General features: G+C 36.7%; 1 protein-coding gene across 1 annotated transcript in view; it reads left to right on the plus strand.

Moving 5' to 3' along the window:
• The window catches only part of LOC101861118 (leucine-rich repeat-containing protein 72), a 25,637-nt gene extending 2,551 nt beyond the window's left edge, over window positions 1–23,086 (plus strand). The window contains exons 2-8 of the mRNA XM_005096657.2: window positions 4,677–4,750; window positions 9,078–9,147; window positions 9,668–9,863; window positions 11,574–11,663; window positions 12,580–12,732; window positions 14,654–14,690; window positions 16,736–23,086. Coding sequence (XP_005096714.1) covers window positions 4,677–4,750; window positions 9,078–9,147; window positions 9,668–9,863; window positions 11,574–11,663; window positions 12,580–12,732; window positions 14,654–14,690; window positions 16,736–16,901 — 786 coding nt within the window. The 3' untranslated portion in view covers window positions 16,902–23,086. The remainder of the gene's footprint in view (window positions 1–4,676; window positions 4,751–9,077; window positions 9,148–9,667; window positions 9,864–11,573; window positions 11,664–12,579; window positions 12,733–14,653; window positions 14,691–16,735) is intronic.
• Window positions 23,087–23,697: the final 611 nt, after the last annotated feature.

Here is a 23,697-nt window from a genome sequence, read left to right on the forward strand (position 1 = left end):
TCAAATTTTATCTGCAGCCAATCACAATTGTGTTGCATAATCGCCTCTTACGGGAATCAGAGTTGAAAAATATTCAAATAAACAATACAGATGTATTCTGAAAATGTTGGTATATAATATGTTGATATTTATTTGAATTTATGGCCCCCAAGACCTGTGAACTTCGCACTAGTCATCATATCATTTCGCCCTCCCGAAAAAAATTTGTCCACAAGCCGAAAATAATGCATAGCAAATGAGTTAAGAGGGCTCTAGATTTAGTTGTCAGTTGCCTACATAGACGTTTGTAAATACCGACTAACTGTCTCTAAAAGGAAAGGTTGTCGTTATTCTCACCCGGGGTGAAAATAAAAATATAATTTTATTCTCACCCGGGGTGAGAATATTATCCATTTTATTCTCTCCATTGTTATTCTCGCCCCGGGTGAGAATAAAATGAATATTATTCTCACTCGGTCTGAGAATGCAATGGATTTTTATTCTTAGGCCTTCCTGGGTGTTGAGAACAGATGATAGAAAATAATTTGTGAATTGTTAGAGAGTGACTGTTCGTGACCTGCCCCAGAGCGCTGGCCGATTTTTCTTGGCTCCGGCAGGGACTATTGTTTCATTTTTTAAAATTTTGAGTTCATGAGAGTATGCACTAGACAAGTGTAGAATTCTAAATTCAGAAAGGAATTCACTAGCCAGAGTAGTATGTTTTTGAAAATAATAGCCTTATTGAAAGCTGTGTAATGAAGTAATGTTAGCTAAATAGTTTGTCATTGTAATGTTAGAATTGGCATTTGTTTACAACACGAAAAAAACATGTTTGTTATCCCCAACAGAACCCACAATTATTTTTAAGGAATGCAGTGTCTTGACCCTAGGCTTATTTTTTTCTTAATTTTGATTGGTTAAACCATCCAAGAGTTAAATTTTCCATTAGCCTACAGAACCAATGGATACTGTAGGCCTAGCAACAAAAGGTGAGGGTAGTTTATTTGCTCAAAAGATAAGGAAGGTTTTAGTCGCCTCGCGTGCTCAGTGGAGTGAGAGAGGGAGGCGAGTTTTGTCTCCTGGAGCGCTCAGTGACAGGGGTCCTGTGATGCTCAAAACAAAAAAAAAACGGGTGAGAATAGCAGGCTGTCGTTATCCGGGTAAGAATAGCATCAATTTTATTCTCACCCCGGATGAAAATGATATCCAGTTTATCGTCACCCCGGGTGAGAATAATCACTCCGAAAAGGAAAAGATTTCTTTGTATGGAAAAAAATATCTTTGAATGTGAATCTGCCATTAATTTTACTAAATGAATCAGAACAGAATACCACCTATATGACTATATACTATATGTGGCAAGCATGCGCGGTTCCTTCTCTGGGCAAGACCGGCTGCGCCGGTCACTTTTTGTCGGACAAGAGATTGATTGCTGACAATAATTTTTGTTTATAAGTTTCAAGTAAATACACATTAGCTGTCTAATCAATGTTCAAAAAGCGCTCAGACGATTTTTAAGGCGCTCTGAGAGACAATAGTTGTTCTTTGGTGTGTTGTTGCACTACAAAGACTCGTTCCTTCACCTTTGTTTATCACGCCGGCTCGTATGTAAATTGCACCTGTCACAATGTGAAACTTATCAGTGCGAGGCGCTAGGCCTTTCTGAACAGTGCCCTGCGCGGCAGTGATGACAGCCTCCAGGCAAATTCGGCTTTTGCCCAGAGAGCTAAAAAGACTGTTTCTAATTGCCAATTGGCCTCTCTGTTACTTACAAAGGAAGGACACATCTGCAGTACTGTACATATTATTTTACATAATTCCATCAGTTACTTTCATCATTCAACCTGTCTCTTATTACTGCTCGTACTTCTATTGTTAGCATAATTATTTCTTTTGCGCTTAAAGCCATCCATAGTTCTGTTTGATGTTCTCTTCGCCACCTACTTCCCAGAGTTATCTTACTTGGCCAGGACCCTGGACCGGCGATCCTTCGTACCGCCCAGTAATGTTATAGAGGGAATTTTAACGAGGAGAGGGTCTGGGCCTAAAACAATACACCCATCCTTTTTCCCCTTTCCTCTTTTCCACCTTCACCCCAGCTAGACTCTAATTTCTATAATTTAATCAGCATATTTGACACAGTTCTCTTAAAGCAGAGAAAAGCAAAGAAGAGAAGAACTTTTGAATTTGATCGAAATTGTCGTGGGCTGAATTTGTTCAATGTGTATGTGGCTGTGTGTGTAGTACAGTGTACAGTATCTGATTCTAGACTTCATCTGCATGGGACAGCGTCATTTGTAAGGTATCAATTGACAGCATGCAGGTTTAATATTTTTACATAGCGAGTGCATGTCAAGACTTTGCGTGCATGTGTGTGAAAAGTAGGTCTTTGGATGATGTACAGGGGCAGGGCTAAGAGGTGGTTGCTTCTCACATTCAGTTTGTTTTCTAGTATACCTTAAAAGTTCTTGTTTCGTCCTGATTAATGTCAGTTTCTATCCATATTTCAGTGGCTTCAATCAATGTCTTGAAGCTCAGACTTACATTTTGAAGTTTGTAATGCCATGGATTTTCTTCTACTAAACCCTTTTTATATATTACCCCCTCCCCCTCTCTCTCTCACTTTCTCTCTCGCACCCATCAACTACCCCCCAGTTATACGTCGGTCTTGTAAAATCAGTTTCTTCACTATGGATGCATTCTCTTCAGTTACCACAAAGGATGGACGTCCTTCCTGATCTTCATCCATCACCAACTTAAATCTAGATTTGAATTTTCTTACCCAGTATGTCACAGTATTATAACGAGGACATTTGTCACCATAACCTTGGACCATTTCCTGAAAAATGTCCGAAGGGGATTTTCCTTGCAAGTGTAAATTCTTGATAATTTAACGATATTCAACAGGGTCTATGACATAGCTTCAGCAAAGGAAAACCAAATGTTTCTGTGCATGGTTTCATTGAACATGCTGGCTAGTGCTTCATTATTGTCGGACCCCTGAAAATTTGCATGGTGTGTTCCAAAGAAATTATCTAAAGGCTGGTGAAGTTTCATTACTTACTCAACCGTGATTCCTTCATACCCAGACCAAAGACTTATTGAACCCTCCTCGTATAGGTCTACTTAAAAATTAGGGGTAAAAAACATCCAATGTAGATTGCATTTGAGTCAGAAAAACTTTAAGTGACTGTTTGAAAGTCTTGGTTGTTTCAGCACTTTTAAGCTGACCTTTTGAGAATGGGTCATTTTATGTAGTGTTTTTCTTTTTCTTTTTTAATTTCAAAGCATTTCGTAAGTTGAGCTTAAATCAGTTTTGAAAATCATAATAAATGTGTAGGCTACAACACTCTCATAAATCCACCCAGTTAACGCTTTGCTCACCCTATGATCAGATTCCTGTCCAATCTTCATTAAGTCTTTAAAGACTTTGGGTAAGTTGTAGGTTTTTATCAGCCATGGGTTTGAACAGGTATCATATGAGGATGGGTCTGCTGTCTGTCTGCATAGATATCTTTGTTTGGCTACCAAATGTTTGTAGAGGATTTTGTTTTCAATGCCGTTCAGGTTTCTTTTAAACACTTTTTTCAACTCCAGCTGAGATCATACAGGCATACAGATACCCTACTAAGGGATCAGTACAGACAACAAGCTGTCTTGGAACAAATGTGTCGACAGTATTGTAGAAAAGGCTAATCAAAGGCTATATTTTGGGAGAAAATAAGAGTCTTTTGAAATATAACTATTTATGGAAACTCTGTAGGCCTATAGCAACAACTGAAAGCTTAATTACTTTCAAAATTTTGTGCTTCAGCGGTAGCATCTTTCAACAGCGATTATGTTGGGAAATAGTTATTCAAAAAGCATTAAAAATTACAAATAGCTCACTTAACTCTTTCACTGAGCTTTACAATATCGATATTGTGAGAGCAGTAAAGAAAATTATGGCTGATGCTAAATACTCATTAATTGCAAGAGACCAGGCTTCTGTTAAGGGTAAATATTTTGTTTTTTAAAATAAAAGCAGGAACCAAAAGGTATAAATATTTAGATCATCATCAATACAAGCTATTCAATCTTTGTCACATGTGCCAGAATTACATAATTTTGCATTACCATCTAATGACTATGTTTTTGCATGTGTGTATTTTAGTGTGTGTATGTGGGTGTTGGTGTATTAAATTATGCATGTGTGTGCATGTGTGTGTTTAATTTGCCATGCCGCAACAAATTTCTCTCTTGGAGATCAGTAAAATCTTATCTTATCTTATCTTAAGATGGTAAGAACATTAGATTTTAAAAGGTTCAGCTTTGTTTTTCTTTAGTCTTAATGATTTCTAAAATATAATTGAGTAAATTGATGATTGTATTTTGCCGCTGTGATATGTTTCAATTTATTTCCCCTCTTTGGCCAGCTCTTCCATCTAATGGCATGTTAAATTAATTCTGCTGTTGAGAAACACTCATGGGGGCTCTCATATGGTCTGCCCCCGCCTTCTGTTCCGTGGTAGGCTGACTTTTGATTGAATTTATTCTTGGCTGACATTCCAAATCATTATACATGTAGCTACCACTCAACTTTTTTCCAGGTTTGCTCTTTTAACTAGATGCTTTTTCATTTGTTGTGTTATACCAATTAAAACTTTCACTTGATTTTAGATCGGAATGTTGATAGTTTTATTTTCCTCTCTGTTCAGGCGATCGAGCAAGCTTTGCAGAGAAGAGGTGTAAAACGGGATAAAGATGTGGAAGAATTGTACTTGTCAAACAGGTATGTGTGATTAAAAAGTATGTCGACTGCTGAAGAGAGAGTGCTGAAAAAAGAGTCAATAGTGAAAATATTGTTAAAACATTTTTTTAGCCTGCTTTGAGGTAAAAATGTCAGAGACTTTTTTTGCAGATATTTGTTTGAAAGATTAGAAAACAATTATGTGACCCTTTGGGTCATAATGTTTAATTTGCCACAGATCCTTTTTCTGCATTAGAACCTAAAGTAGCCTATTAGGTTGAACCCTGAGCGTGAAGCAGTTTGACAGGAAATCTCTTGCTTTACCTTTTTTCTCATTGACAAATTATCATTTTCTTCAAGCCCCAGCCATTTTTGTGCTCTCCCTTACCCCAGTCCTAGCCAATACAGCAGTATTTCAGATAAAGAGGCATGCATTCTAAAAAGTGATATCGTTTCTCTGTAATTATGAGGTTTAGATAATGACATATGTGTCACGACACGGTGTAATCAGTCGCTCGTCAATTTTTGGGCATGTGGAGTTATTGGTATCATCTGAAAGCTGATTTATTTACCTTGCTTCCAATGAAATAAATATGTCACGGCACGGTAGAACCAGGTGCTCGTCAATTTTTGGGCATATGGAGTTATTTGTATCATCTGAAAGCTGATTTATTTGCCTTTCTTTCAGTCAAATAAATATCCATCTATATTTAATAGAACTCAAGATATTTGAAATTTAAGGAAGTGAGGTCGCCTGGTTTAAGTTGTGAAATTAGCGAGGAAATGGCCGCCAAAGTTTGATAACTGCAAACACTAATGAGTCCTTGTAAGCAGAAAAATGACAAATTTTGAGCCTTTTATCAATGTTTTTCGGAAAAAGTCACCTGGAAATGTGTTTTTATATGGACATAAAAGAGGTTGAGCCAAAAATAAAAATTCGATAAAAATTTCCAAACTGGAGGGAAAATGCCTGTTTGTCCGATTTCTGTATTTTGACAAGAGCCTGATTTCACCTCGCTGCCTCTCAAATATCCATTTATTTTTAATAGAACTCAAGATATCTGCGATTGGAGGAAATGAGGTCGCCTGGTTTCAGTGGTGAAATTAGCGAAAAAAATGGCCGCCAAAGTTTGGTGACTCCAATCGTTAGAGAGTTTTTGAAAACTAAAAGATGACATATTTTGTGACTTTAATCAATGTTTTTCAGTAAGATTCACATTGAAATGTGTTTATATATGGAATTATAAAATACTAGCTGGGCCCCCTTTCAATGAAAGGAATGATCGGTGCATTAACATCAACTGAAAGTCACTGGCCTATTATATTTACACTCTGCTGAGAGATCTTGAGAGATGCAAAAAATTTAAAGGTCTAGATCTACTGGTCGCACACTTAAATTACAGAGACAGAAGCGTCAGTCTACAAAAGCGATCGGCGAAATAAAAAAATTTAGCTTTTTGCAGCAAAACTGTCTCAAAACTGAAAAAACGAAGGGCGTCATGATCTGGAGAATATTTTAAAGAATCTTTTGGTGAAAACCGCATGTCGATCGATGCTGCCATTAAAAAGCCTTTTACATTGCAAAATACGGCCACCACAAATAGATAATAGATTAAGCCAAAAAATAAAAATTCGATAAAAATTTCTTAACTGGCGAAAAAATGCCTGTTTCTTTGATTTCGTTATTTTGACGAGTGCCTGATTTCACCCCGCTGCCTCTCATATAACAAAGTTTCAAGGTAAATGAACACATAGTATGAAAATTAAAGTTTAATTAGGTTCGCTAATTTTAAAAAATGCGCAAATTGGGTACCCCCGAAACTGAGAATATACGCTCTTGGGACGGTGGGAGATACAAGCGCTGCTGAAAATATGTGGGCATGGGGCTGGAAAGGAATATTGTCCAAACTTTCTTTCGGTCCGTTCTTACAAAACACATTTTTTGATAATTTCATATTAAAAGACTGCTGTTAAATATTTTTTTTTCCTCCATCTTTTTGACCAATCTGCACCAGATTTCCACCACTTGCTCTATGAAATAAATGGAAGAAAGTAGGAACAACTTGATAAAGAAAATTACTGCCTGACAGATGTTTTTGACTTGGCGGGTCACAAATATGTCTTTCTTTGTTAACTTTTTTAGATTGATTTTGTCAGGAAACTTAGTTCCTTGTTAATTAGACCATGTATACCGCCCCCTATCGACACAGTTTAGATCATTTAGGAGGTGGGATGCTTTGACCCTGCTGGTCAGGGTTGAGCCAGGCTTTGTGAGACAAATATCTTTTGAAAGACAGATACTGAATATAACTTCTCCAAGAGGGGAATCAGACTCACATTTTTGCATACAGAGTAAAGAGCCCAACCTTTGATTAAACACAAGTGGCTGTGAAGGGCAGAGCATTGTTTATGATTCTATTTAACAAGGTATACTTTTCTTTCAGTTGAAAAAACCCAGGTACCCTAGAATTCCCTGAGCTGGATAATAAAATGAACAGATGTTTACCTTTTCATTGTCCGTTGAAAGTATATACAGGGTGTCTAAAAAAAAGGACCCACTTAAAGGGCAAAAAATTCGGTAATGTCTAGACTAATTTCAACAAAACTTTGAACAAATGAATTTCGGGACATACATTTTGAAAATAGGAAGAAAATCTATCAACATTTTGAGAAATATCACGTTTTAAACTTTTCAACCAAAACTGGGTAAAACACAAAATGTTACTACAGTCGAACCTGCCCTGACGGCCACCTCTATAAGACGACCACCTGTACAAACGGCCACTTTCCATTTCCCCCCTTGCGTTTTTTCTATATAATTTAACTGTGTAAAACGGGCACCTGTCCAACGCGGCCGCGGCCACAAAAATTTAACACACAACCCCTATAATACTAAGCAATAATACCTGTCTAAGACGGTCACCTTAGTGAATCCATTACGTTTTGTCATAAATTGTGAATTGGCCCCTGGCGTTGTGGGCGAGCCGTCATAATTCAATCCCCTGTCGTTGTTGTTAGGTAGTCCCTCCAACCGATCATGTTGCGTAGGCCCCTCCCACTGTTGACCAATAGCTACCAATTTTCAGCTGCAGGTGAGTTAGCGTGTGATCCCTCATAACCCATAAGCCCCGCCCAGAACTCATACACAAATCATAAGTGAGATGAGTGGTCACTGTTTACCCAGTCTGTAACAAAGTAACAAAGGACGTCAACAGGAACTTGTTACAGAAGCGTCGCTCGTTCTCCGAGTGGTGGCGACCCATGTGTTTGTTTTAACATGGCACTCGGTCTTCCTTGTCTGATACATTTCGTTTTATTGTCACCATTGTGCAAAATCAGCGCCAAAATAAAAATTACAAACGAAATACAAACTAACAGCAACAACACCAACAAAGACAACAACAATGGGGCTACTTTTGATTGGGGCCTCAGATGGGAATGGTTTGTTTTCTTTATCTTGATCAGTCCTGCCTAAGACGGCCACCTGTCTTATGCGGCCACTTTTCACCTTGACAATGGGTGGCCGTTTTACACAGGTTCGACTGTACTTAAAAGCGTTTAGCCACAGGAGAGTGATCGGGCCAGCCTGATTCCAGAGCAAGGACTATAAAACCACAGTGGTCACATCACATGGATATCTCAACGTGCTGAGAAAGTTTTGGAGAAATTTAGGAAGGAGAATGTGTTATGTTCCAGTGGGATGGGACGTGCCCTACACATCAAGAGTGTCCCTTGTATGATTGCAAGAAAGGTTAGGGGAACACCTTATAAGACGAAGCTTTACAAATGAATGGTTACCGAAGAATTCCCCCAGACTTGAAACCCTTCAGTTACTACCTTTGGGTTTTTTTGACTGCCTACGGAAACAACTCACAAACAATCATGCAGTTGAATAAGAGGTTCAAAGAATGGACGTGGAAACATGCCAAAGGGTTATTCAAAATTTCCAGTTGCTTTTAGAGAATTGATAAACACCTGGAGATTCAAATAGCCACAACCTGCTCTGAGTTTATTTAGCAATATCAATTTTTTATATTTTTGTGCTTCGGTGCACAAATAGTGACTGTTTGAAACAGAATAATATGATTGATTTTCTAGGAGTTACATAATTTTGCGTTTCACTTAATTTTGGTATACATTTAAAAAATTCAATTTTTTCAAACTTTTCGCTTGATATTTTTCATATAATAACAAATGTAACGCCCCACTGTTTGAATTTTTATTTCTGAAGTTTTATTGAAATCTGTCAGACGATAACCGAGTTATTGCTCTTTAAATGGGTCCTCTTTTTTTTAACACCCGGTATTACATAATTTGTAAAGGCCTTTTTCTAATTGTGTTTCAATGCCATTTTTCTTTTGCTTTTCAGAAACCTTGTTGAGATGATTGACTTGAAACGCTTCAGATACCTGAAAAAATTATGGGCCAATGGGAATAAGGTGCGAAAATTGTATTTTTATATGTTTTGTGTGAGAGCAAAGATGGTGAATAGTAGTGTTTACTATCATTACTGGGAAAATTTGGAAGTGAAAAAAAAAAAAAAATATTAACTTTTGTCAGACTTGAAGTCTTTTATAGAGCTCCAACTCCTCTGTAATTCTTAACGTCACTTGTATGCTGAGCTGGGGAGTAATACCCAAATAATACCTCATTTAGTAGTGTAGTTATTATCATTATTATTATTGTTACTATTATAATTAATATTACTTTTGCTATTGTTATCTTATTATCATTATTACATATGTTTATTGTTATTATCATTGTTATTGTTCTTATTCTTATTCTTATCATTATTATTATATTATTTATCTTTATTATTATTATTTCATTGTATATTATTATTATAATTATTATTATTTTTATTATTAATACTGATTGATTGATTGATTGAATTCATCCTCATGTAATGATTTTAAAGAAACTTGCTCTTTCACTCTGGTGTTTAATTTTTTTCTGCAGCTACGCAGGGCAAATTTCCTCAGTGTAAATTTCCGTCTCAGCGAACTTCACTTGCATGACAATCAGCTGAGCGACATTTCAGGATGTCTGCGACAATTAACCTGCCTCACCACCCTCACGTTACACAACAACCAGCTAACAAAACTGGACAAGGTGATGAAAGAATTTGACAGAATGAATGCCCTCAGCTGCCTCAGTAAGTGTCTTTAACATATTTGTTGTAAATCCAGCAGCCTTTCAGTTCAGTACTATGCTTTAGAGGGGAAAAATCTGTGTTGTAGTGAAGAAAGAGAAGCATGTTAACACAATAATGGTCGTTTAGTGTTGGGACAAAGTAAGACAGACAAACAGTAACGACAGAGAGAAAACGAACAAATAGGACCTACCAGTAGCGTCTTTTAACCACTCACAAATCTTTGTTCGTTTGTTCACTTGTTCGGCATCTATTGATGTCTTGGTTGTGCTGTTTTCCATCTACTGGATGTGGAAAAGTGTGAAATTATCACGCTGGTTTGTATTGCTTTGAGGCACTTTTATCAGACGCCAAAGTAGATGCGATCATTAATTTTCAAGTATACTTCCTGAGACAAGTTGTGTGTATGGTTTATTTCCACTGCAAGCTGTGTCTGCCTCCCATGCATGACAGAGTAAAACAGGAAATTGGTAGGATTCTCACAGTTTGTTCAGTCTGCAACAGTTATCAACTTAGTGGCCAACATCTAATCTAAAACCACGGGGACGGGGGAGGGAGAGAGAGAGAGAGAAGATGGAAAGAAACAAAGAATAAAAAAAGAGAGAAAGAAAGAAAGACACAGAGATGAATAAGTAAAGAGAGAGAGAGGGAGAGAGAGAGCGAGAGAGAGAGAGAGAGAGAGAGAGAGAGAGAGAGAGAGATCATGGGAGAGAGGAAGAGAGAAAGTGAGTTACAAAAGAAAGAGGTGCGAGAATATTTTTTTGGGAAAAAAACAACAACTTTATCAATGAAGCTGTTTAGATGCAGCTGTAGGGATCACCAAAGTTACATACAGTCGAACCTGTGTAAGACGGCCACCCATTATCAAGGAGAAAAGTGGCCGTAGGTGGCTGTCTTAGGCAGGACTGATCAAGATGAAGAAAACAAACCTTTCCTTTCTGAGGTTCCAACCAAAAATAGCCGCATTGTGGTTGTTGTTATTGTTGTTTTCACTGGAGTGGGAATTTCTTCTTTTTTTTTCTTTTGTTTCTGCTTTTTGTGCAAGGGCGACAATAAAACGAAATGTGTCCAACTAGGAGGACCGAATGCTATTGTAAAACAAACACATGGGTCGCCTCCACTCGGAGCATGAGCGACTCTTCTGTGACAAGTTCATGTTGACGTCCATTGTTACTTTGTTACAGACAGGGTAAATAAACAGTGACCACTCGTCTCACTTACGATTTGTGTATGAGTTCTGGGTGGGGCCTATACCTATGGGTTATGAGGGATCACACGCTTACCCTACCAGTAGCTGAAAATTTGTTACCTATTGGTCAGCAGTGGGAGGGGCCTACGCAACATGATCAGTTAGAGGGACTACTACCTAACAACAACACAGGTGATTGGATTATGACGACTTGCCCACAGCGCCAGGGGCCAGTGCACAATTTATGACCAAACATAATGGAGTCACTAAGGTGGCCGTCTAAGACAGTTGTTATTGTTTGGTGTGATAGGGGTTGTGTGTTAAAATATGGTGGTGGCGGCTGCGTTGGACAGGTGAATGTTTTACACAACTAAATTATATTTTAAAAAGGCAAGGGGGGAAATGGAAAGTGGCCGTTTGTACAGGTGGCCGTCAGGGCAGGTTCGACTGTATTTGAAATTAGTAAACCAACTTTTGTCTTTTGATTTTTAGTTACATTCCATTTTTTTTCTGTTCTATTTCAGATTTATTCAACAATCCAATTGCTCAAGAGCCTGAGTACCGCCTTTTTGTGATAAATTCTGTGCCTTCGTTAACGCTACTTGACCGATCAGGTGGGATACATTTTTTTTCCCTTTTACCTTTTGAAAAGTTTTCTTTAATAAATTTATTGTTAATATCTGTTTAAAAAGATTCTTGGTTCAGCTATAATTTTGTACTTGTGACTTTTATTTTGATTACCCTGAGCTCTATATTTTTTGTGATTTGGGGGGTTACAAGCTGCATGCTGTCTTTGTATGCGTCCATTAAAAAAAAATATTTTAAAGATGTAACTGTGAATAGTGAGTTGAGATTTATTAGTGCACACAATATCTTCATTTGCACTGCAGTACCTCTTGTATTACATGAAGCTTTAAAGATGAGGCCTATAGAATGATATTTTATCTGATTTATTTTTAATGACAGTTTTTTAAATTTTTACTAGTCTTACACCACTTTTATGAAAAGTAGATGTATTTTTGAGTGATAGAAATGACCTCATTATAAAATTTCAGTGGTTTTCAAAATGTTTCATCATCTGTTTTAAAGAAGAAAAAAAAAAGATAGTCGGAAAAAGCAACACTTCAAGTACCCTGATCGAGTACCCTGATGGCCTGAGTAGTGTGGACCTCATGTATTGAGGGTTCAAATGGTAAACTTCAAGGGTCTTGCTGCTGTCAGAATGCGTCAGTTCTTATTTTCATTGCTAATTTTAAAACGTAAATAAGTGATATAAAAGCCGCCCGAGATTCGGAAGAGGTTGGCTGAATTTCAATCCAGTTTGTAGTGAACAGAAAATGCTCTTGTATTTACTTGTGGAATTCTCAATAAACATAGAGTGGGGTTGAAAGTATTCAAAGATGTATTTGTCTTTATGTAAAATCTCAAATTCTACTAAAAGAATGTAGTGAATAAGTATAAAATGTCTACTTTTTCAGTTACCAAGAATATTACAAATGAGCTTGACTTGTCCATTCTTTTGGTTTACAGAAGTTACCAAATCAGAAAGAGATATTTCTAGAAGGATCTACAGGCAAAGTGAAGAAAAGGTGAAAGACAGAGTCGCTTTTGGGCGAAAATCCCAAGGACCCCCAAACTTGTATTTTCCTTCTACTCCGAGAAAGTCGTTTGCACTGAGACCAGGTATGAGAGCCAAAACTTGTTTGTGAAATCAAATGGCCATTGTACTTGTTATTCACTTGGCTATTTTAAGAACAAAACAATTCTATTGTTCTTTTGTGTGATTTTCTTAGTCTTCCCCTTTCTCCGCTCCTCCCTTTCCTCCTTTTTCTCATCCACTCCTCCTCCCTTTTCTTCTTCTATATTTGATTCTTCATCATGTTGTCCTCCTCCTCCTCCTCCTCCTCCTCCTCCTCCTCCTCCTCCTTTGTTTGGTTGTCATTGTTATTCTTTATATCATTGGCAAGTTGTTAAAATATACGAAGCCCAGAAAGTAAAATTTTTCTGGAGCACAGAGAAAAAACTGTTTCCTTCTTTCAACAATTGTACCAATATTCTGTACTGTAGTCTTCGCCTAAACGCACCGTGCTCGGGAGGGCTCCTTAGCGTGTGTTTATACGAAGCGTGCGTTTACATGAACCTTTGCAAGAGGAGGAAGGGACGCAGTCATCTCAATTTGTTATTACTCTAGTGATCTCCCTTGGAGGAGGGGGTCAATTTGGCAGATAATGTGACGACAAGTGACTGTTTTGTGAAGGATTCCTCGACAGGGGTTAAGAATACAACGGCGTTGAATGGGGTTGGGGGGGGGGGGGGGGAAGAAGAAAGACAAACTCAATGTAATGAATATGCACTATAAACGTCGGGAACAGATAGCCTAAGAGGAAACTGTTGGAGATAGTCATGGATCTAGTCATAGAGACGACAGACCATCCATGTGGCTTTCCAAGCGACCACCGCGACCGCAAATTCATGCAGAATCATCCTCGAGAAACATTTTCTCTTGTGATGTATTCGAACGCAGCTTATTAGACTTGTTTGGCTAATCTTTAATCCTGTAGAGGCCTGTCTAGTGTTTTACGGCATTTACGCATGTCGCGCACCAGGCCTAGATCTAGATCTACCTAAACATTACAAGCAGTCACTCAAACTCGAACACCAGTCAGAAACATTCTATCAAAGATACATTTCCAGTTACAAATCAAAAAACATTTCAGCCCAGCCCTAGACCGAGACCTGTGCGTCAGTGGAAAGTAGGGTGCGTAAACGCTGTCCATCTCTCTCTTTGTACAGCGTGAGGGGTACTCTCACCAAATATCCGGTTTTCTAGTAAATTCTAGGCTTGTCTTATGCAGGCTGTGCAGGTTGTAGTGGAAATTTCCCCTTGCCATGCTTAACTTGTCGGCGTGTTTCGCGGATCGGAGCGTGCATTTAGAGGGAGTGACCGTGCGTTTGTACGTCTAAATTATATAGTAAAAAACCCGTCAGATGACGAAAACGTGCGTTTGAGCGGAGCGTGCTTTTGTATGGCGTGCGTTTAGGCGGAGACTGCTGTATCTTTTCTTGCTTTTTTTTTCACCATTTAGATTTTGAATTTCAACAAATTGTTTCTTGAGCATATGCAATCAATACCAGATTGAGAAGCTGCAATTTAAAAAAAAAATTAAATTTATGGGCGGCTTCATTTTTAGTATATCTGAAAGCTGGCAGATGATGCAGTTTTTGTTCTCCTTTTAATCCTTACTTATGATTTTTTGCTAGTGGCCAGGAACCTCTTTGGTCTGTGGTGTGAATGGAAAATGAATGTACATGTATGTTTTAAACTAAAGTGGGAATGGCATGCCCATAAGTTGATAGAATAAGTAGATCTTCGAAGAATATCATATGCATAAAAATATCCAACTGTTGATATCCTTCATGAATTTTTCCGCTAATGTGATAATCTTTTTTTCCCCTTTTCTTCCTGATCGCACAGGATGAAATTATTTTTAATACATAGGAGATCAAAAAGTAAAAATAAATAGCTATTGCTTTTGAATTAACAAGCAAATTCAAGGTGCTCCCTGTTTGTGTGGTGAGATTCAATTGTATTTTCTTTCTACAGATACAGCAGAGATTGCTAACAACTATTTGAAGAATAAGTGAGTATTGCTCCTGTTCCACATGTGGGTCATTGTGATGGAATCGGGCACTTGTCAAAATTTGGGAATATAAAATTCAGCATTTTCCCTACCGTTGGGCGAGTTTTATCTAAAAAAATTATTTTGCAAAGAAACCTTCTCCTTCCATGAAGGACACATTTTAGGGTGAATTTTTCTTTTGAAAAAACGCTGTTTGAAGCCCCCCAAAAATGTTATTTTGTTGAACAAGTATGAGTATTCTGCTTTAAAAGTCACTCAACTATGAGGGTCAGTACTCTCGCTAATTTCACCCGTAACAGCAGATAACCTTTACCTTCTTAAATCAAACATATCTCCACTTTTATGCCAGAATAATCAATATTTTTTCACCCAGTTGAAAAAGGAATAAACAAGTTTTGATAAGAGAAAAGATAAGATAAGATAGTACTTTATTATCCCAGAGGGAAATTTTCCTAGGCTGTACAGGACCGTAAAAACACATGCAGGTATACATAAAAAATTTAAATTATATACATTACTCTCATTAAAATTCTATATGAAATGAGAAGTACAGCTGACAAAATGTACATGTACATCAAATGCGTCATTCAACCACATGCAGAAATTCAATACTAGACCTTTGGAGTTATATACAGATACATACTCCAAGAGCAATATACCCATCTATGCTCATTCTGACAAAAGCCTTATGCTAGATGGTAAAAAACTTATATCTTTCTTTCTTTGTTTTTGGAGGTACATATCTGCCGCTGCGTGATCTTACAATTTGTGTGGAAAAGGGGTGTGATGGGTTGTTTATAATGCTTTTTATCTTTTTTACACGTGTGGTGTTATACATTTCATCCATTCTATTAAAATCATATCCAGAGATATTGCTGGCTTTCTTAATGGTTCTGTCAAATTTTTCTTTTTATCTTTCCCCTTACAATTCCCACCCCAGCAGCAAATACAAAATAATAGCACACTTTCAATCATAGAATGGTAAAAAAGGGACATAATCTTATTGTCAACACGGAAACTTCTTAATTTCCTTAAAAGGAACATTCTTTGATTAACTTTTTTATGCACAAGAGCAGCGTGGGGATGCCAGTAGCCGCATTGTTGTTGTTTTTGTTGTTGGTGGTGGTGGTGGTTTGTATTTTGTTTGTAATTTTTATTTTGTTGCTGATTTCGCACAAAGCTGACAATAAAACGAAATGTATCAGACGAGGAAGACAGAGTGCCATGTAAAAACAAACACATGGGTCGCCACCACTCGTAGAACGAGCGACGCTTCTGTCACAAGTTCATGTTGGCGTCCTTTGTTACTTTGTTACAGACTGGGTAAACAGTGACCACTCATCTCACTTACGATTTGTGTTTAAGTTCTGGGCGGGGCTTGTGGGTTATGAGGGATCACACGCTTACCTCACCAGCAGCTGAAAATTGGTAGCTTTTGGTCAACAGTGGGAGGGGCCTACGCAACATGATCGGTTGGAGGGACTACCTAACAACAACGACAGGGGATTGAATTATGACGGCTCCCCCACAACGTCAGGGGCCAATGCACAATGTATGACAAAACGTAATGGAGTCACTAAGATGACCGTCTTAGACAGGTATTATTGCTTAGTATTATAGGGGTTGTGTGTTAAATTATTGTGGCCGTGGCCGCGGCCGCGTTGGACAGGTGCCCGTTTTACACAGTTAAATTATATAGAAAAAACGCAAGGGGGGAAATGGAAAGTGGCCGTTTGTACAGGTGGCCGTCTTATAGAGGTGGCCGTCAGGGCAGGTTTGACTGTATATTTTTGTTGCTGAAGCCAGTGAAAGCACACTATTATGAATGATCAACTATGTATATCTTATCTTATCTTATCTTACCTTGTCTTTTCTTTTCTTATCTTATCTTATTAATTGAATGACACTGAACTTGGAAACATGAAAGACGAAAATAAAGGTGGATTACAAAACGTCAGATCAGCTTCCGAGTAAATTGTACAGAGCTCTCATAAAATTAAAGCTTTTTATATTTTATCAATAAATCTGGACTCTCTTTTCCACAGCCCATCGTTCAGTAACCCTGAGGAGGCAGTTAACACTCGAAGGTTGAAAAAATCTCTCACTATGTACAGCAGTTTTGACTGGGGAAAGGTTCCCAGGATCGAAGACAGGAGGCGATCAGCAGTGCAGTTTGGCTCTCCGAGGATAATCACACAGGTCTACCGATAGCCAGTATTATATGGACTATAGTGCTGTTTTGTAATGTGGTAGTGTTTTCACAGTCTCTAAGTACTGTGAAAAGACAGGATGATATTAGAAGGAACATTAATCAGCTGTTTGACATAAGCTGCTTTCCGCTTCATTTTGATGTCACAGTAAGCCAGTAATTCTGAAAAAGCACTTATTGCCACGGAAATCTTTTTTGTGGGCACGTTTTACGTTTTTCCTTATGTTCTTGTTTTTCTTAATGTGAACAGCTGCACTATTCATTGTTATACGTGCCGTTCAAACAATTGTTTGATGGTGCTTGAAAAATATTGGTCTTGGGATGAAATTTCCTCAAATGATGTTGCCTGAAGAGCAATAGTTTAACATGAAAATCAGTGTAATATCCAGATGTTTTGATGATATCATCAGTATTTAATGTCAGCTCACTGTTCCATTTTCTTTTCGCTAGCCATCCTATACTAGGCTGAAACTTGCTCCTCAGAAATTTGAAATTCTGTAGATGCTTATTCATACCTTGAAACAGGCTCTAATCATGTCAGTCTACTCTGTTTGTAAATTATTAATCGTTGTGACACAACAATCGAAGCAGAACTATAAATTCCAATTCAATTAACTGTTTAACTCATTTTCATATGAAGCTGCTTAAAATTTCTACTAATGTTCTGAGTATCTTTTTTAAAGCGAAAACTATAGGACAGAAATATCACAAGAAAATGTACTCCTGACATAAGTCTGGGATGTAGATTTCCCCCCCTTTGTGTTTTAAACAGATTTATGCTTCTTGCGTGTGTGTTGAATGTTCCAAAGAGAAGTCATTGTAGGAAACATTCATCCTTTATTTCAATTAAGTAAAATGAGCATTTGTAATCAAAACTGTCGTTACCTTCTTCTGAATATCTGCTCGAGTACATTTGTCATCTGTTTTTGTTTTTCCTCTGAGAAGCTTTTAAATGGGAGAACCATTATTACAATAGGCGTGGTTGGTTGTCAAAATACTATTATATGCTGTGTAACTCTTTCTTGTATTGCATTTAGCCTGATGTTGATGCAGAAATGTATAGATTACTGACATGTTTTGTTTTTTTCTTCTATGGGAAATTATACTCAGTGTCAAAGTATTTGACTTAGTATGATATTTTTTACGATACTGTTACTTAATATGAGAATGTTAAACAACATGACTTATTGAAGTCTCTTTTTCTTCAAGTTTGCTCTAACATCAAGTATGCTGTGTAAATAAAGTTAGTACTCCATTAGAAAATGGTAGAATCACTGAAACTTGTACTAGTGAAGTAAGAAAACAGAAAAAATACCACTTTGTCTATAATGTGCGGATATAATGGTTGTGAGAGAATACACAATACAACCCCAGTACAGACAACATTGCGAAACCTGGCCATTGCTGCCCATGGGTGCAATGTCTTGCTTCCTGTTGGTGAATGAAGTGAGAAAAATGGGGTAAAGTACTTTTCCAAAGATAAAACATCATGTTTAACAGAACCAAGAATTAAACTGAAAACATTTTTATAGCTAGTCCAGCGCCTTACTGCTTGACCAGGGTACAGGTGGTAGATATGTACTATAGCATACTTCTTATTATTCTGATGTCGGCTGCTTCTGAGCCACACTTTTAAGGGTAAATATGATCTTTGAACCCATGAATGTTGAAAAGGGAAGTGCACAACGTACTACATGCTTTTGAATTATTTACTTTCTATTTTTATGTCAGATGATAAAACTCTACCTGGGGGTGGAATATTTGTTAATTTCTTGTGCCAAGAAAGATCTCTGCACCTGTTTCATTGAAATAATACGTTTCTTCTTTTGGCTATTTGATTCGGTTGAACATAATGAATTGATTTCATTTTCTCTACAACTAAGAATTGTTTACATTCTATGTGATGTATTTTCTTTTATGTTCTTATTAATTGAGATACTTAATCAAGTGAGGGAACAGTTTCACTAAATAATTTTTTTCTACATACAGAGAAAGTTACAAGAGTGGTAGGATCTAGTCAGATATGTAACAAACACAAGTCTTTAATTGTCTAGCTGTCTGGTTGGCTGTCCCAAATTGAAGTTCTTAGGCTATGGTCATTTCAGAAGTTTTCTTGGCTCTCCATCCACTCAGCTCAGCCTATAGGAGATTGACGTAATATTGGAAGTCCCAACTTGAAAATTACCTCGCCTTTCTGCGTTTTAAAGGACATGAAACCTTTGCCATGCCATGAATCTTTATAGAGACAATTTTTAATTAACGAAGCCTAATATTTTTGAAGCCCCTAGTTATCAGTTGAAATGTTGGGGAAAATTGAAAAGAAATATAGCAGTTGGAAGGAAATGAAACAGCTTTTAGGTAACTCAATCATCATTGATAAAGCATGTTGTGATTTATGCACCTTTTTCTATTATTTCTATGTTTTTTTATTTATGGTACTTCAGTTCGTAATTTTTATGAACAGGAAATTGTAACTAAAGGTGATCTTAAGGTTCCTGATATTCTACTTCATTTTGTTCAATGTGATCCGGTGTGCTTGTGTAACATAACGAGAAAACTACCTTTTTTTATACACTTCTTTTCTCTGTGAACTGGTTGGGTTTTTTTCACTGGTGATCAACAGGTTCCAGATTAGTCATAAGTTGTTGGCTTGTCTTCTATTAATGGTCAAGTTTTTTTCTTTCCAATTGATTTGTTTCTTATGAACACATATGTTGCTGTCCTTCCTTATACAAGTGTTGGACTTTCAAAGCATTGATGTCTTTGAGTACATTAATACACAGCTGGTGTTTTGGGGACATTTTTTGGCATGAGAAGTTTATTGCTATTTACACCAGGTCTCTAACAAGAATAAAATAATTTATAAGAGCGGTCTTGTAACCACAGCAGGTGAGAAACATATTGGCCTACCATTTGAAATAGACATTCATAAATTGTGTGTGCTTGTGAGCTCTTCTGTTATTGTCTCCAAATCTTCAGTTGTTATATCATTTCCCTTTGAATCCTATATTATACTCATTTCATATCTGGCATTACTAATAGCTTCTTTTGCTCATGTAAATTAATGTCTGTCAATGTAATTCTTGTGTAAAAATGTCTATGTAAACTCTTTTACACCCTGTGCTTTCCTTCACCCGATTGTAGTTTATTATATTCCTTCTTTGCACCAAAGATTATTGCAATCAGTCTTGATAAATGTATATCACATGATATTCCCTATAGAAGCTCCAAGCTTGCGCTGTGACTTGACATTCATTCCATATTCTAGAATTTTTGCTTCCTAAGATTAAAATGTTTACAAATTTGAAAGATTTAAAACTGCTCCCTTCACTAAATTCTGTAGTACCATCTAGGACTTACATTTTTTCTTTTAGGTCTGTTATCGCCAGTTGCCCAGTTGAAAAGTTGAACTGGACGATATGGAAAACAAATTAAAACTTTCTTTCTATTGTAAATTTGAAAATGAACATACACATTTTATTCTTTTAAAAAAATGAGATGGATTCTTTCTGATTTAGTCAATGTTTTAATTCATTCAGGGTGACAACTAGGGGAAAGCAATGTAATTTGTAATGTCAAGACTTCTTTTTATACTAAGCAGTTAAAAACCATGATTCTATTTACAAATTAGATTTGAAAAGTATATGCTAAAAATGATTATTTGTCAAGATAAGTATCTCTGTCTCATCTTACATACTTACTTATACTTTTGAATGGATATGTACCATTGTCCTTTCGTGATGAAATGTGTCACAACACGGTGGAATCAGGCACTCATCAGTTTTTTGGGGCATATAAAGAGTTATTGATATATGATAATGAAGCCTGTTCAGTTGGCTTTCTTTTATTAAAAATAGATACTAATTTGTCTTGAACAGAAGTCAAGATAATAGTGACTGAAGGAGATAGGGGTTGCCTGGTGTCAGAAGTGAAGTTACTGAGAAATGGCCGCAAAAGGTTGGTGATTTCCAAAGCAGAAGATACCTTGGCAAGTGCAAATTAAAGTGTTGTGCCTTTGACCAAGGTTTTTCAGAAAAATCCTCACAGAAATGTTTTTTAAATGGACATAAAAGATGTTGAGCCAACAATTAAAAATTTGATGAAAATTGCCCAACGGGCAGAAAAATAACGATTTCTTGGATCTCATTATTTTGGCGAGCGCCTGATTTTACCACCACATATGCCACAAATCATTTTGAAGCCAAAAGGGTGTCAGATTGCAACGATGAATTGTAAATGTTTATTTAAAAAATTTTATCAAAGAAAACAAACTGTCTCAATTGTGAAAGATACCCTTGATTCCTAGCCTTCTGATTCTGAAGTAAATCATAATACATATATATATATATAATTTTTGTTGTTGTTGATAGAATAGTCCTTTCAAATTCAAATTTCAGAAAATTAAAGTGACTTGAACCAGGGGCATTTTTTTAAACCTATCTTAGGGACAAAGTGGATCCATCCAAGAGAAATCTCCGCTTGCCTTTTTTACCCCATGAAAGTTGCTTTCATTTTACATTGACAAAGGCAGAGAGTCTATGATCCTTATTTGTCAACTCATTGAAACTGCAGATTCCAGTTCTCAGTTCGCCCTAAAGGATGAAGTATTTCTAAATGTTTTCAAAAAAACCTATAGAAACCCCAAATAATGATAGAAGCAAACAGTGTTTTTTTTTAAATCATCAAAACTCTGAATAAGCAAAAAGATAAAAAGTAAAGACATTCTTTTCTTGCTGAAAACATAGACTGAAATTACTTTCAATATACTTTTTAAAAATTGCAAAAACTGTTAGTTTAATTTAAACTCTGTGTTGCATAAAAATCGGTAGAACATGTCAAATTTTGTTAGTTCAATCTTCTTTCTTTTCAAAACCTTACAGCTATCTTTAAAAAAATGATAAACATTACTATTCAAGATGATGCGGACCCTTTGTAGAGGCTGAATGCCTTTGGTGGCCAGCATGGTCTCCTTTGATTACAATTTTTAAGGTTGAGAGTTTATATGTCAGCACTCGTAATTTATTTTGTGGTTGGGCAGTATTTTTCATTGATGTACTTGTATTCTATACGGTAATGGAGACCTCAGCTCTTTCAGGACATCATTTTTGTAACCTTTCAAATCATTCTGAAGGTATAGAAATAAAATGGCTTTTAGAGGTGGTGTAATATGTTCCCCCAGAAGTTACTGAAATATGTCTGAGAAGACTTAGTCTACAAGTGCTCCATTGTCAATGTTTTAAGGCGATTCATACATAGATTTTTAAATTTGACTTTGATACATATAATTCAAAATCGGAGACCTGTTTTGCTTTGCTTTGTTCTAAAAAAAATTCTAATGAAATAGTTTCCACCTGCTATATGCGCATGTTGTGTGGCCAAACGAACCACCGGATGCTTGGTAGTATGTGGTTTGCTTCTCCTTATGATGTCAGTTTTAACACCTATTCTGTCTTGCATCAATAGTTCTTTGCAGTCAAATAGGAGGTGACACATCAACTTCACTGGTGTATTGGTTCGACTTTTTGCCATTATACACAGAAGACCTGAAAGCTAATTAATGATGTACTCCATCTGTTTGCTGTGATATTGTTTCACACTTAACCTGGTTTGGCCCTGGCAGGCAGAGAGAAAGCTGTCCAACTCCTAAATGATCTAAACTGTCTGGATGGAAGTGTAAGACATCAACAATATCATAGAAAGTGACATGGGAGGCCACCTTCCCCTTCCTGCTCAGCTGTTTTTATGTTTCTCCATTTTCTTTAAAACGCCTGGCTGAACATTTGTAAATTCATTTTTGGATGAGTAACTAATATTATATTAGCCAACAGTCGGGCAGAATCTTGCCAAATTGTAGACATTTTGGTATAAAGTATAATGGAGAAGTGATGTTTTAAATAATTTTTAGCATCCCATCAGTGTCTCAAACTGCTTTTCAGTTATTTTGTCTCATTATTCTGAAATGATGTGCTCCTTCTCCTGCCTCTTTTTATGGGCTCTCAGGCCCATGAGTTGTTTCTGGAAAAGAATGAAAATTTTGATTCTTTAATATCTGTTTATGATAATATTTTTCTTATGTTTTGGATATATATATATATTTTTTAGAACAGTTATGAAATAAATACTTAGTCTTTATAAAAAGTTTTGGAAACCCTCTGAAATTTTAAATAAACAAGGTGCAATTGATGAATTCAACCGAGTTGTGTGGAATTTGTCATTTCTTGTAATTTTTAAAATTTACAGTAAAATACTGATTGCTAGCATCTTTGATTTCCAGCAATTTTAAGTATGATGTGAAGAGCATTTGGGGCTGTCTTTTTGGAATAAGTTAAGATATTGTCAGCGAGCTACGTTAATGGCTTCAGTCTTAAATCATTGTTTCTAATTTCTATCTGTTCCTGCCTCCAGCCATAGTTATCTCTTTTTGTAATTTGTAACTTTGTTGGTACATTTACGCTGTTATATTACATGGTATGCTGTCATATTCATATAAAAGCAATTCCAAAATGGGTCGGTTTGGTTTTGGTATAAGTCTGACTTATGCCATTATTGTAGCGTATTGTTGTACTATTTTAAACAGTGAAATTCAATTAGTTTTCTTCTTTACTACAATTTAGTTTCATATTACATTTAAAAGTAATTGATCCGATAAAACATGTAATCTAAAATGCCTGCGAAATTTGGACACTCACAGCATGTAGATTTGATGGTAAACAATTTTCATCTCCATCCACACAACCTGGGAGGAGAAGGATGCAGCAGACAAATAGAGATGGACCATAAAAAGACTTCTCAACATGA

Source organism: Aplysia californica, unplaced genomic scaffold (assembly GCF_000002075.1).
Source record: "Aplysia californica isolate F4 #8 unplaced genomic scaffold, AplCal3.0 scaffold00134, whole genome shotgun sequence".
NCBI classification, from domain to species: Eukaryota; Metazoa; Mollusca; class Gastropoda; order Aplysiida; family Aplysiidae; genus Aplysia; species Aplysia californica.